General features: G+C 30.5%; 2 protein-coding genes across 3 annotated transcripts; one reads left to right on the top strand and one right to left on the bottom strand.

The window, feature by feature from the left end:
- Positions 1 to 2,533, top strand: LOC124935942 (50S ribosomal protein L20-like). The gene is made up of 2 exons (XM_047476386.1): positions 1 to 285; positions 2,121 to 2,533. Exons 1-2 carry the CDS (start codon positions 100 to 102, stop codon positions 2,322 to 2,324), a joined length of 390 nt encoding a protein of 129 aa, XP_047332342.1. The 5' UTR covers positions 1 to 99; the 3' UTR covers positions 2,325 to 2,533.
- Positions 2,534 to 10,272: 7,739 nt separating this feature from the next.
- On the bottom strand, positions 10,273 to 12,698 carry LOC124936254. 2 transcript variants are annotated; one of them, XM_047476737.1, is made up of 2 exons: positions 12,602 to 12,698; positions 10,273 to 12,340 (listed from the first exon to the last, which is right to left on the bottom strand). In XM_047476737.1, exon 2 carries the CDS (start codon positions 12,225 to 12,227, stop codon positions 10,440 to 10,442), a length of 1,788 nt encoding a protein of 595 aa, XP_047332693.1. In that variant the 5' UTR covers positions 12,228 to 12,340; positions 12,602 to 12,698; the 3' UTR covers positions 10,273 to 10,439. The 2 variants fall into 2 exon arrangements, with proteins under 2 accessions (XP_047332693.1, XP_047332694.1); XM_047476738.1 differs by having other exon boundaries at positions 12,496 to 12,688.
- Between the last annotated feature and the right edge of the window lie 486 nt (positions 12,699 to 13,184).

Below are 13,184 nucleotides of genomic sequence, written 5' to 3' on the forward strand. Positions count from 1 at the left end.
CCGCCGGCCTTGCCAATAACAATAGAGGAAATCTTGAGTTCTTCACATTTCACACTTCACACTTCATCGGCGGAGGAAGGAACCCAGCGAGAGAGAAAGATGAACAAAAAGGAAATATTCAAGCTTGCCAAGGGTTTCAGGGGGAGGGCAAAGAACTGCATAAGGATTGCTAGGGAAAGAGTTGAGAAGGCACTTCAGTATTCTTACAGAGACCGACGCACCAAAAAGCGTGATATGCGTTCCCTCTGGATCGAACGCATCAACGCTGGTACTCGTCTCCACGGCGTAATTTCTCTAACTCTCTCAGTCAGTCTTGGTTGTTTTTACATTGATTAGAGCCATTGCATCAATTATGTCTGTCTACTACAAACCTGTGAGTGAAAAGATAGAAAATTGGGGAACAAGAGAGATAATAGCCAACAGGGGATAGGGAAATATTGAGAGAAGATAGGGATTTGGAAAAGAAATATCAAGGTCAATGATCGATAAAACATCAGCTTTTCCATACCATAAACTAGTAACACACCACAAAGCAACACTATTTAACCTTTCTCTCTGTACAATACAAAAATAAATTGAACAGTAAATTAGAAATGATGAAAGTCTATACTGGAGTAGTGGCTTGGTACTACAAATTGTGGAGTAGTATGTATGTACAGTGAGGGTCATAACTAGTGTAACTGAGTCTTGAGAATCTTGTATGATTCCTAAATGTTTTGATTTGTCAGATGTTTCTTTTGAATTCTTAAAAGTTTGTTTTAATAAAGTTGTCACAACAGGCAACTTCTAATGATATTGTCCATGCAAATTCTTGAAAATTTGAATCACATTGAATTGGTTAGATATTAAGTATATGGATTCATTTCGTTTCCTATACTTGCATCAAATGCTAAAACTAGCTCAAATTAAATAACTTTATGCCATCATTTATTGGTTAAATCCATTATGTTCTGAAATATCACTTTACACAATTTTTGAGTCTCCTTAATCTCAATTCTTGGTGAAATATTTGTTATTTTTTCTAAAATAAATATCAAGACGGAGTTAACAAGAGAATGATATGCACAGTACTTTTTTTTGGTCATTTTTAGAAGTTCATGAAACAAATAAGAAGATAATTCCACGAATTGTGAAAGCAAAACGAACTTATGATACAAATTGTGAAAGCAAAATGAACTGTTTTCATTCCAGATATTAATGAAATATGGATTGTACTCACCTCATTAGTTATAAATTTTTGATTTTTTTTCTCTTCATGGAAAATTGTATGGCTTTATGTTTTTTCAAATAATCTTGTGTTTGCATTAAGAATAAGGTTGAAATCAACGAAGTCACCATATTTTCTTTTCCTTGATCAAATAGATTAATTGGGTATCAAAAATCTTGTTAGGTTTATAATTCCCTATTCTTTAGTTGGTGTTTGCTTCATATTCTAGTCTCTATTATTGATTTGTTTCCATACTACTATAGAATTGAATGAATCCAGGCTTAACTGGAAGAACTGGAAATATGTGTTGGGAGTGGATTAATGGATTATTGGAACCTTTATGAGTATCAACTTGGCTAGATCTGATGTTGAACCTTTTTTTTCTTTCGAGAAAACTTCCTGCTTTGGAACATATTATTATACCATCTCCAATCTCCTGCATTTAGGAAATCTAATGATAGTTTCTATTGTTGTATGTTGCTTCTAATAATATAGTCCACACACTGGGGAAAATGAATCTGTTAGAAAGTTGAAAGAAATATTTACTCATCTTTGGCTTGGGGATTCACAGAAATGCTTATTGGCTTTTGTCTTACATTGAAGAGCTTTGTTAGAAGATATACAGAAGAAACACAAAGTTCACTCAAATAAATTTTCTTTTATTTTGTCCTCTTGTTTTGGTTTCATTTTGAAAGGCCTTGTTTGATGTTTGGTTAAATCAGATTATTTGTAAATAATCTGGTTAAATGAGAAAGCGTATTATTTAGGTTAATTATCAAAATACTGGTTGAATGAGAAAGCGTGTAATCAAAATACTACGAGGATATTTTTTATTTCTTTTCTCATTTGTCCATCTCCATTCATTGTGAGACCTCCATTTATGTTTGATTGATTTTGATTTTTATATTGACAGGTTAACTATGGTAATTTTATGCATGGGCTGTTGAAAGAGAACATCCAGCTTAATAGGAAAGTCCTATCAGAGTTGTCAATGCATGAGCCTTATAGCTTCAAGGCCTTAGTTGATATATCTCACAATGCATTTCCTGGAAACAAGAAAATTGCATCTTCTATTCCTACTGCAAAGAAGGAAGGTCTTTCCATCTTACTTGACTAATGATTCCATCATCCACTTCCCATTTCTTTTAATGTAGTAAGCCAGACATTGAAGTGCAAACAAACGGGTAATCCAATCCATAATTAGTACTGGATGCTGAATAAAAATGGTTTTGATAAATATATTCGGCATTTTGTTTCGGGTTGTGTTGTTTGTAATAGTTAATGCGGAAAATGTTACTTGTTATAAACTTTTGAACATTTTTTGTTTGTTGTTGTTTGAACTGTAGACAATAAGACATTACATGAATTATAAGACAACCAGAAAATTCAAACTCAAATACATAATTGAGATATTTTGAAGTCACCTTCGGTCCCTCCTATTATTGAATATATATTATTGGACTAATGAAAAAGGTTGCTCAAACTTGGGTGGGTTGGTTTTACGAAATGAAATAAGGGTACAATTTTAAAATTGTAGCGACTAATTGCCTCGGAAATAAGAATGATTTTGAACCATAAACTGAAAGTTCCTCGTTCTAGCCGTTTTAGAATTTTTCTAAATTGATAAAACGTTTTTCATCTTATTTTAATATATTATTTTCGTTTTTTAATTAATTTGTCGTTTTTTATACTTAAGCCTAATATGATGATACAATTATTTGGCGTGGCGATATGAGGTGTTTATTATTATTTTTTTAAATTTAGTATTGTATTTGAGATTTACACATTTTTAATTTGTAAAAGTGTGTTTGATTGATTAAAAGATGTGTAACATGAAAAATGATTGGAGAGAAATTGAACATAGATCAATTTTGTTTTTATTTTAAAAAAACTTGCGTAAATTTGTGTACATTATATCAATTTAAACGTATTTTTTTTTTAAATCAACTATTTTCTTTTGAGATATACATGTTTAGAATTGAAAATATGGTTTGAATGTCTTAAAAAATGTGTAATATTTAATAATAATTAGAAAATTAAAAAAAAATAGAGATTTAAGATTTTTTATGTTATAAATATGATAAATTAATTATGAAAAAGAAAATAATATGTTAAAATAAGAAGACACAATCATTGATTTGTGAGAGCCTTAAATGATTAAAATTTTCGATAGTTGAAACCTAACATGGCACAATTCAAAGTTCGAACTAATTTGTAAAAAACCGACTCATGTTCCACTCTCAAATAACAATTGTGATTTATAATATTTGAGTGGAGGACATATGTCGTGGTTTCAAATATACCAATAAAGACCATTAAAATCGATTTTTTTTAGGTAGAATCAATGATTTACTTAAAATTCTTAAATATTTGTAAATTTGTAAAATTGAGAATTTTCATTAAAATATAAATTAAGAGTTTATTTTAAAAAAAATTGTTATATATTATTTAATTTATAAAATAATCATAAACGAATATATATAATAATGTTTAATTCTTCTTATTGGTGTACGTATAAATGAATATATTAATATATTTGAATAAAAAATGGACTTATTTTATTTTTTATATTCTTTTTTATATATATTATTTTAAAATGAATTAGAATTAGCATGACACCCAGTCATATCCCGTTACAATATAAAACGCTTTCAGATATAATTAAACTCGTGACATTTTGTTCTCTTAAGCCGACTTTCACCACTGTGCTACTTTGGTGGGTTATATATATATATATATATATATATATATATATATATTTTTTTTTTTTCCTAATATATTAACTTTTTTATATTTTAGTTAATAATTTGTATTTATTTATTAAATTGATAATTTTTAATAAATAATTATATATATATATATAATAATTATATTTATATTAATTATTTTATAATCTATATAATTATATATTAATAAATAATTATATATAAATAATATTTATATTTATATTAATTACAGTTCCTGATCAAACTAGAAGTTATCGAGGAATTCAATTTTCATTTTATCTTTGAAAAGTCTCTTCTTCTCAATAATATTTTATATATGTCATCTTTTTCTCAATAATATTTTTATTATTATATATATATATATATAAAAACTTATTTTAAATAATTTTAAAACATAACTATGTTTTATTAGTTAGGTAATATGTTGGTCAAAAACTCACCTAAATTATATACATATAACCCCGGAAATAGAAATTCAAGGTTCAAAAATTTTAACTACAATTTTCGAAAATCTTTTGAAAATAGAATATTATTTTAAAAATTTTAAAATAATTCTTGACAGTTTTTGAAATTAATTAAAAACAATTAATTTAGGTTCAAATATAAATAATTTGGGAATGTGTAGTAATCAAATTATAATTTGTTTTTTTAAGAAATTTGATATTTAAATTAATCAAAAAATAATTAATTTAAAATATTATTTATTTGAAAAAAAAATCATCAATTGATTTTTGAAAATAAATAAATAGACATATGTGTACAAACATATTTTAACTAGAATTTCTTTCAGATCGTAGTTTGGTGATACTTGGAAAAGAGATTTTGCGTTTCATCCTCTTTCCCGATTAAAAAACGATCTCTAATTATAAATTTGACTTTTGAAAATCGGTTGTATAATATTTTATTTTAACCGATTATTCTTCTGGTCATAGGCATGCATATGTTTTTGCATATTTAAAGAATTATAACAACAATTATTTAAATACTGGTACATGTTGTTGATGATAACCGTGGAGGAAAATACCTGATGAACATTAGTTTAAGAAATTAGGATTTAAAAATTAATTTTAAAAGAGCCCTTATAAAAAAAATTTGTGAAAATATCCCTAAATTATTTTGAAATAATTTTCTAATTTTTCAGGATTTTTAAAAAATGGTTTGAGGTTCCAAAATTACAAAAATAATTTTAGAATTTGAAAATCGAAACCAAACAAGCCTTAGGACCGATGTCCTAGGTCCTGGGTTCGTTTTTATCGGTCGAAGTTAAAAAGTCTTCGGTCCTGGTCCGGAACCCCTCGATCTGGGTTCAGGATCCTCGGTCGGGGTGATAAGGCCTCTCGATCCTTGGCAAGAATTCTTAGTCAGGAGCTAGTATTATCGGTCGGGCCTCTCAATCCTGGGTGGAAGTCATCGATCCTAAGTCGCATATGCCGATATTTTGTGACATCATCATTAGATAACAAGGAGGTAGCGACAACATCGCCTACAACTATGGAGTCTTTAAGAATATATAACATGTAATGTTTTCTTTCACCTTTCATCACGAAAAATACACATCTACTAACTTTCATAACTCCACCTTCAACGGTGTACTTGTACCATTTTAAATCGAGTGTACTAAGAGAAATAAGATTTTTCTTCAAATCAGGAACATGTCTCACATCACCAAGTGTCCGAATAACTCCATCAAACATCTTGATTTTTATTATTCTTATACCAACAACCCTGCACGATGAATCGTCTCTCATTAACACAACACCTTTGGAAACTGTATCATATGTTGAAAACTAGTCCTAATTGGGACACATATGATATATACAACAAGAATCGAGTATCCAATCATCTTGTGATCTTGGATCGCAAACAGAAGTCATGAGGAATTCAATGTCTTCGGTTTTAATAATACTAGTTTCGTCGAATATTTTTGTTTGTATTACATTGTCATCCTCTTTCTTAACTTTATTTTGTAGCTTCCAACACTTTAATTTTATGCGATCTCCTTTCTTGTAATAATTGCAAGTATTCCAAAGTTTTCTTGAATTTAATCCATTTGTCTGATAACATTTTAAATCATTTTCTTGGGTTCTCTCTCGACCAATAAAACTCTCTACTGGACCATCAGTATAATCAATAAGATATTTCTGTTAGAACAAAGTCACTGATTTTAATAATTTTTCTAAACAATCAAAAAGGGAGAAATTATTAGACTAAGATTTTAATTAACTTAGGATAATTAACATAGTTGATTTTATAAGTTATAAATAATTTCACTTAGTTTTGATAATTTAGTTTAAATAATCAAAAGGGGTGAAAATTTTAAATTATAATTTATGGAATGACTATGATAATGAATGGATAAAACTGAGTTTTAATTATATATAAGTTAAATTATATATACATATAATTGTTAAGTCATATCAATTATATTAATATATATAAAGATAACAACAAGGTGTTGTAGTAGAGTGGTAAGTACTCCCACTTGTGACACACAAATAATAATTAGAGTTTAAATACTGAAATAATGAACAGTGGATTCAGCTAGATTTCTGGAAAGCGACCGAGCGAATATCTCAACAAATGAATGACTGTCACGTATGTTTGCTAAAAAAACTCTCTACAAATAAATATTCAAGCTTTTGCCTTAGCATTTTTTTTGTGGACCGAGCGGATATCTCAACAAATGAATGACTGCCACGCTTGCTAAAAAAAAACTCTCTCTCTACAAATAAATATTCAAGCTTTTTCCTTAACATTTTTTTTGTGAGAGACAGTTCATACAAAGCATTGTATTAATCCTTACATTTGTGTGATTTTTGTAAGTTGAATAGATAGTATCTATTCAACAAGTGTTGTGTGTGCTAGGAGTTTAGAAACAGACAATGTTTAAGACCTGGTTTCTGACTGGATTTGTGTAGAGGTGCTATTCAAATCAAATCTTCTAGTAGAATCCTTCTCGAGGTCGAGAAGAAGGGGTGATGTATGAGAGTTTGATCTGAACATTCATAAACAAACGTTGTGTCGTATTCTTTACAATCCTAATCTTCCACTCCTTTATCTGCCGCTTCAAGTATAAACAAACAGTTTCGCACTTGACTCCGGTTAAGAGTTTGTGACAACTACTCCGGTTAAGAGTTTGTGACAACTTGCGAATAATAGAAACATATATTAACTTCAGGGCCGGCCCTGAGAAGCCTTGAGATTTTGGGGGCCTATGCAAATTTAAATTTCGGGTCACCTAAAATAGTAAAAAAAAAATTAAATTTTAATTAATAAAATATAAATAATTAATATATTATAATATGAGACTAAAAAGGAGATAAAATGTTATTCTTATAATATATATTTAATATTAAAGGAGAAAAAAGAGGAAAAAATAATATTAATAATATAATATTATTAAATATAAAAAAATGGGGCCCTATGCAAGTGCATTGATTGCCTTACCTCAGGGCCGACCCTGATTAACTTCTAACAGAGTTAATATCAAGCGAAGGTTTTTGTGGTTAACAATACTTGGTCAACACCCTACTATTGTTGACTCCTTTACTAATAATTTCATTTTCTCCTTAGAGAATAATGTAGTATAAACATCATTAGTTGTGATAATATCACGACTAAATAATATGGTATCACGGAACATGATACATGATGGAGGTAACGAACATAGCATAATCAAAATTAAATCTTCATCGTCATACTTGACTTCCAAAGCCTCCAAATCAGCAATAGTTTCTTTAAATGATGATATATTCTCTTGTAAAGACCTACCTTTAAGCATAAGATGAAAATATAAATTCTGCTTCAAATGTAGCTTACTAGTAATTCGTCAAACATAATTGTTCTAGCTTTAGCCATAACTCAACAACACACGTCTCCTTCAAAACATCTTGTAAAATATTATTCGACATAACCTTGTGATTCTTCCTATTTTTCTCTTATACTGTTCACGAACTAAACATCTTACTCCAAATCTATTTAAGTGAGCAGACCTCACATCTTTAATTTTCATAAAGAAAATCTAGTATTGCGATCTAATAATGGAATATAGTACTTCATACTTGTCATCTCCGAAAAACTAATATAGTCTCGGAATAAAAAAAAGCTCAAAAGCTTTGATACGAATTTTGAAAATAGGATATGGATCTAAGAATAATCAAAATAAAGAAAAAAACACAGTATCAATCAAGAAAGCATGTAAATAACACAAGATTTACATGAAACTTAAGATAGGAAAAAACACGGACAAATGAAGAAACTTTTCACTATGGTTAAAATAGAATATTACAACTTAGAGAGAGAAAAAAATAATGACAAATATTCTGTATGTTAATAAAACTCTAACTAAGAACATATATTTATAGATCAAATAATTGAGCATAATAGACTTAATATCAAACAATTAGAATTTTATTATATTTTATTGCATCACTAGCCTAGGCCCATGCCCTAGTCAAAACACATATGGTTCACCATAATCTGACAACATCCCTATGACAATACTAGATACACTCTTATCCACAAGTGCGTTCATATTAATTTAATTTTAGTTTTTTTCTTATATCATACCATGATCAACCTAGACGCATGAAAAGGAACATATGGGTTCAATCCTAAAATCTAAGGTATGAATTAGGTTAGTACCTTAGACACATGGATAGGAATTTGACAATTTCAATAAAAGAGTAAAAATCGTATTTTTAGAAATGGTCAATTGTTTATAATAGAGATCACCCATTTGGGTGGACACGTCAATGTTATTTCTCACGTGTACCAAACACCGAATCTAAAAACATAATTTCTAAAAAACTTGTTTGTACCTGCATTATTTTTCTTATTTATTTTTTTTAGAAATAAATTAGGTTGAGACTCTAAATGAGCCAAAACTAGTCTAATTTTGTTAAATCTTATTTTGGGTTACTCTTCTCACTCTTAAACGAGACGACTTTTGAGAAAGTCGTTTTCTTGTCTCGTTTTACGAAATTCGAGAAGATAATAAGTTACGAGACTTAGTAAAATATTAACAAATAAAAAATAAACTGTACATTATATTCCAATTTGATTTTCATTTCGTTCACGAGATTCAAGAGTAAGAATTAGGTATTGAAGTATAAACTATCGAGTCGATATTTTTGAGAGATCAATTATTTAGGTATTCAATATGTTAAATAGTGTTAACCATTTTAAAAACGAAAAATTTTATCACAAGATGAAGTTGTTTTGATAAAGTTGATCACATACCATGGATCCAAATTGAGAAAGAAGTTTTTTCTAGACCTCTCTTAATAAAGAAGAGAAGAAAAGTTTATTATATAGTAGTGATATTTTGCGACTCCCATTACCTATTTATAAATGTGTAGATATAGATTTCAATGTAAAATAAATATAAATTTTCAAAATTATTTTAATAATTCTAATTATATTAGTAAATATATAATTTTATAATAATCTCTAACAACATTCTATTTACTATTTTTTAATTTTATTCTTAAAAATAAAAAATAAAAATTAAAAAACAGTTTCAGTTACCCTTGTTTAATACCAAATGCAATCAAAAATCCCTCATAAATTATTTATCGATTTCTCAGTCAGATTCAGACCGAACACCGTTTCTAAAAGAAGCAATAAGAATTAAAAAGAAGAAATTATATATAAAATAAATTTGTAATTATTTTCAAACATGTCATTACACGCTCTAGCTTTAGGACGGGAGGATCGACAGTTAAGGGAGACCAGCTCTCAAGATTAGTTAAGGGAGACCTCAATTTGTCAGCATTCTACTCCACGTATTCTTCGAGAAATCAGATGCCGAATTCACCATTGAAGACAATGTGGAATTAAACCACCTTTTAAATTTGATTTTTTTAGCAAATGTATTCTAAATCTATTATCCTAGGGAGAATTCAAATATATAAGAAAGATGATTATCTTCAAGGAAATCACTTGATAATTTCGGTTAATCTAGAAATTATTAGAGACTTCTTGTAAACTTTTAAACATGATTACCTTTGACACATTCAACATGATTTCGGTTAAGCAAGTTGTCTTGATCTGCAAAGCCCATAGATGAGGAAAACACAAAATATGTTGAATGTAAGCTTACCTTTGACACAATCCTGTAGTGAATGACAGATAGTGCATAGATTAACAATTCAACAACATAGGAAAGAAAAGGCAAAATTAGAGAAAATAGAGCTAAGCCCACATTGTTTTGTGCATATTTTGAGAAATAGAAATGCCATTGATCAATAGAGTAATAATAGGATAACCAATAGGGAAACAAACCAGAAAGAAAAAAATGTGAAAAGGCAACAATTATAGTGTGCATTAGATAAAAAGTGAAAGAAACCTGCTTGTTTGCATTCATGGAAAACCAAATGATAGTGTGCATTGATGAACAAATCATATACCAGGCTTACAAACCAATCAACAACAAAAGAAATCTGACAGAGAATATCATTAAAAAGCTTATAAGAATCTTGAGAGTTAAGTACTAGAGTAAGTAATCAAATTTGCATTGTGCATTTCTTTTGAGAATGTCCCAACAAATGACACCGGCCACATTGAACAACTCTCTTCGGTCTCTTCAAATTCTCTACCCGAAGAACCTTCTTTTTAGGCCTTCCTGGTGGCCTTCTAGTTTTAGGTGGTCGAATAGCATTTTCAACAACCATCTTATTAGAACCTTCCGCACCTCCATCTCCTCCCCACAAACTCTTATCAGGAATTTCATTAATCATCTGCGAATAAGTCTCCCTATAACTATCAACAGTAAAACAAAGCTCTGCAAATTTATGAACATTCTGCCCACATGAAATCAGAGCAGCTGCTCCATGTGCACAAGGCAAACCATAAATCTGCCAACGCCTACACGAACAAACTCGACTCCTTATATCAACAATGTTCGTCCTCTCACTCGAAACAATCTCAAACTCAACTTCATTCGCTCTAAGTACTTGATAGCAACGAGCATCCGCAATCGCTTCGAATATCTTCTTCTCCGCATACGGAACAACAATAGAAGTCAACCTCATACCCATATCTCGTCGTTCTTCAAACCAAACCACAATTTGATTACGAATATGTTCAATCATCTGCACAATTGGAAGTTCGTGACATTCTAATGCCCAATTATACAAAATCTCAGTTATCCCTAATGTAACATGACCGTAACGAACTCCTTCAAAATACGCAACCGCCCATAGCTGAGGGGCATATTGTTGAAACCAAGGGATTACATCTTGCGAAATTTCCACCATTTCGGAAACTTTTGTTTCAAACTCAGCTGATGTGAGCGCGTAAACTGCGTTCCAGAATATGTTAACCAATTTGGAGCTTTTGAAAGTATCACGGAAATTCTCGCTTATATAACGTAGACAAAACCCATGAAAGGCACTTGGGAAATGGGTTTCAACTGCCTCAACTAACCCGGGTTGTCTTTCCGATAGAATGGTTAGTCTAGGCATATTTTCGGTATTGAGTCCTAGAAGCTTCCTGAGTTCGGACATGAACCACATCCAGTTATCGTTACTTTCAACATCAACAACTCCCACAGCTAAAGGAAACAGAGCTCCATCTGCATCAATGGCGGCTGCACAGAGTAAAGAACCTAAATATTTCCCTTTCAAATTTGCTTTGTCGAGCTCCAGAAGCGGCCTGCAGGCATTGATAAACCCATAAATCGAAGCTCGAAAAGAAACGAATAATCGATGGAAACAGTTATCCAATCCAGTAGAGAAAACGGATGCAATGCTTCCTGGATTAGTCTTTTTAATCTGTTCACAGTATGCAGGAAGAAAGCCATAGCCTTCCTCAAAAGTCCCATGAAGAGCAGCCATACTTCTTTCCTTTCCACGCCAAGCTTGCATATACGAAACTGCAACTCCATGTTGTTCTCGAATATCCTCTAGAATTTCCTTTGGTTTGTACTGTGGATTATCACGAACCCTAGCTTCAACCGACCTGGCAACCCATCCAACAGATGCTTGTTGATGATGAAGGTCTCTAACCCCTTCACAAGTATGTTCACTGTGAAGGGTTCTTATAGTAAAGGTGGCAACGCCAGGACATTTAGCTACATGTATACGCCATGGACAACCTTCTTTTGAGCATCTAGCTATAAACCTGCTACGATCTGATTTCACTATCCTTAGGTCAAAATGAAGGGCAATGGCGATATCTTTTAGTGTTCTTCTACATGTCTCGACATCAGGAAACTCTTGACCTATTACCAGATTATGGTCTGTTAGAAGAATAGATGCATCTTCAAATACGCTTACAAGCTCCCCAGCCATAAATATGCCTAGCTAGCTAGCGATTTCGGAACTTCAGCCAAACACAAAACCCCTTTTCATAGTCGTTTCCCCATCTTTGCATAGCAGAAATCAACACTAACAAGAGAAATTACCTATGAAAAGTAATATCTTATGATCGATCATCAATGGTGTCAACAAAATAAGTTCAGATACAAGTACCCTTTGAGGAATAATTCATTGTCCAAATTGAAAATGTTAAATAAAACCTAATGAAACCAATCAAATCGCTATAAACATATGAACTCTATATACGATCTTATCAATCAGAGATTCCGCAACAATGTCTGTAAAGAGACGAGAAAAGCCTCACATGAACCGTCTGAACAGATAGAAAGAAAGCATAGGGAAATTACCCTTCAAAACTGGTCGCGTCGGTCGGGTCAAATCCAATGAAGTGTTTTAGGTCGTGTTGCCGCTAGACAGAGAGACAGACAGACGATGAGAGGTCTGCAAAAGGACTTTGGGAGAAAGACAGACAACATCATCGACAGGAAACGACGTCGTTCCTTATTTTTAAGTCGGTGAAATTATGTTAAACATTTGGGCTGACCCATTGGGCCTCCCCATCTACAAAATCTATTTATACAATTAGATGTTGAATTATATTGTTTAATTTAAAATAAAATATTATATATTGATTAGAAAAAAATAATAATCTATAAAAATAACAAGAACAAACATTATAAACATGTGCATATTCAAACAATTTTTTTTTTTAATTTTAAATATTAATTTATCAAAACTAATTTTATATTCATTGAATAAAATTTTGAATAGATAAATCTTCTTTTCTAAATATCCTAGTGAGCTTGTTAGATCTGGTTTTTTTTTTTTTTTAAATTAACTTGTTTAATAAAAAATGAGTTATTTGAAAGTTTTTAGGATTAATTTTTAAATTTTTATATTTAAAATATAAGACTATTTAATTAATTAATT

Source organism: Impatiens glandulifera, chromosome 4, assembly GCF_907164915.1.
Source record: "Impatiens glandulifera chromosome 4, dImpGla2.1, whole genome shotgun sequence".
Classification (NCBI taxonomy): domain Eukaryota; kingdom Viridiplantae; phylum Streptophyta; class Magnoliopsida; order Ericales; family Balsaminaceae; genus Impatiens; species Impatiens glandulifera.

Coding starts and splice junctions, on each gene's coding strand:
- LOC124935942 (XM_047476386.1), top strand. CDS start 100: ATGAACAAAAAGGAAATATTCAAGCTTGCCAAGGGTTTCAGGGGGAGG. Junction 286..2,120: donor CTGGTACTCGTCTCCACGGC/GTAATTTCTCTA, acceptor TTATATTGACAG/GTTAACTATGGTAATTTTAT.
- LOC124936254 (XM_047476737.1), bottom strand. CDS start 12,227: ATGGCTGGGGAGCTTGTAAGCGTATTTGAAGATGCATCTATTCTTCTA.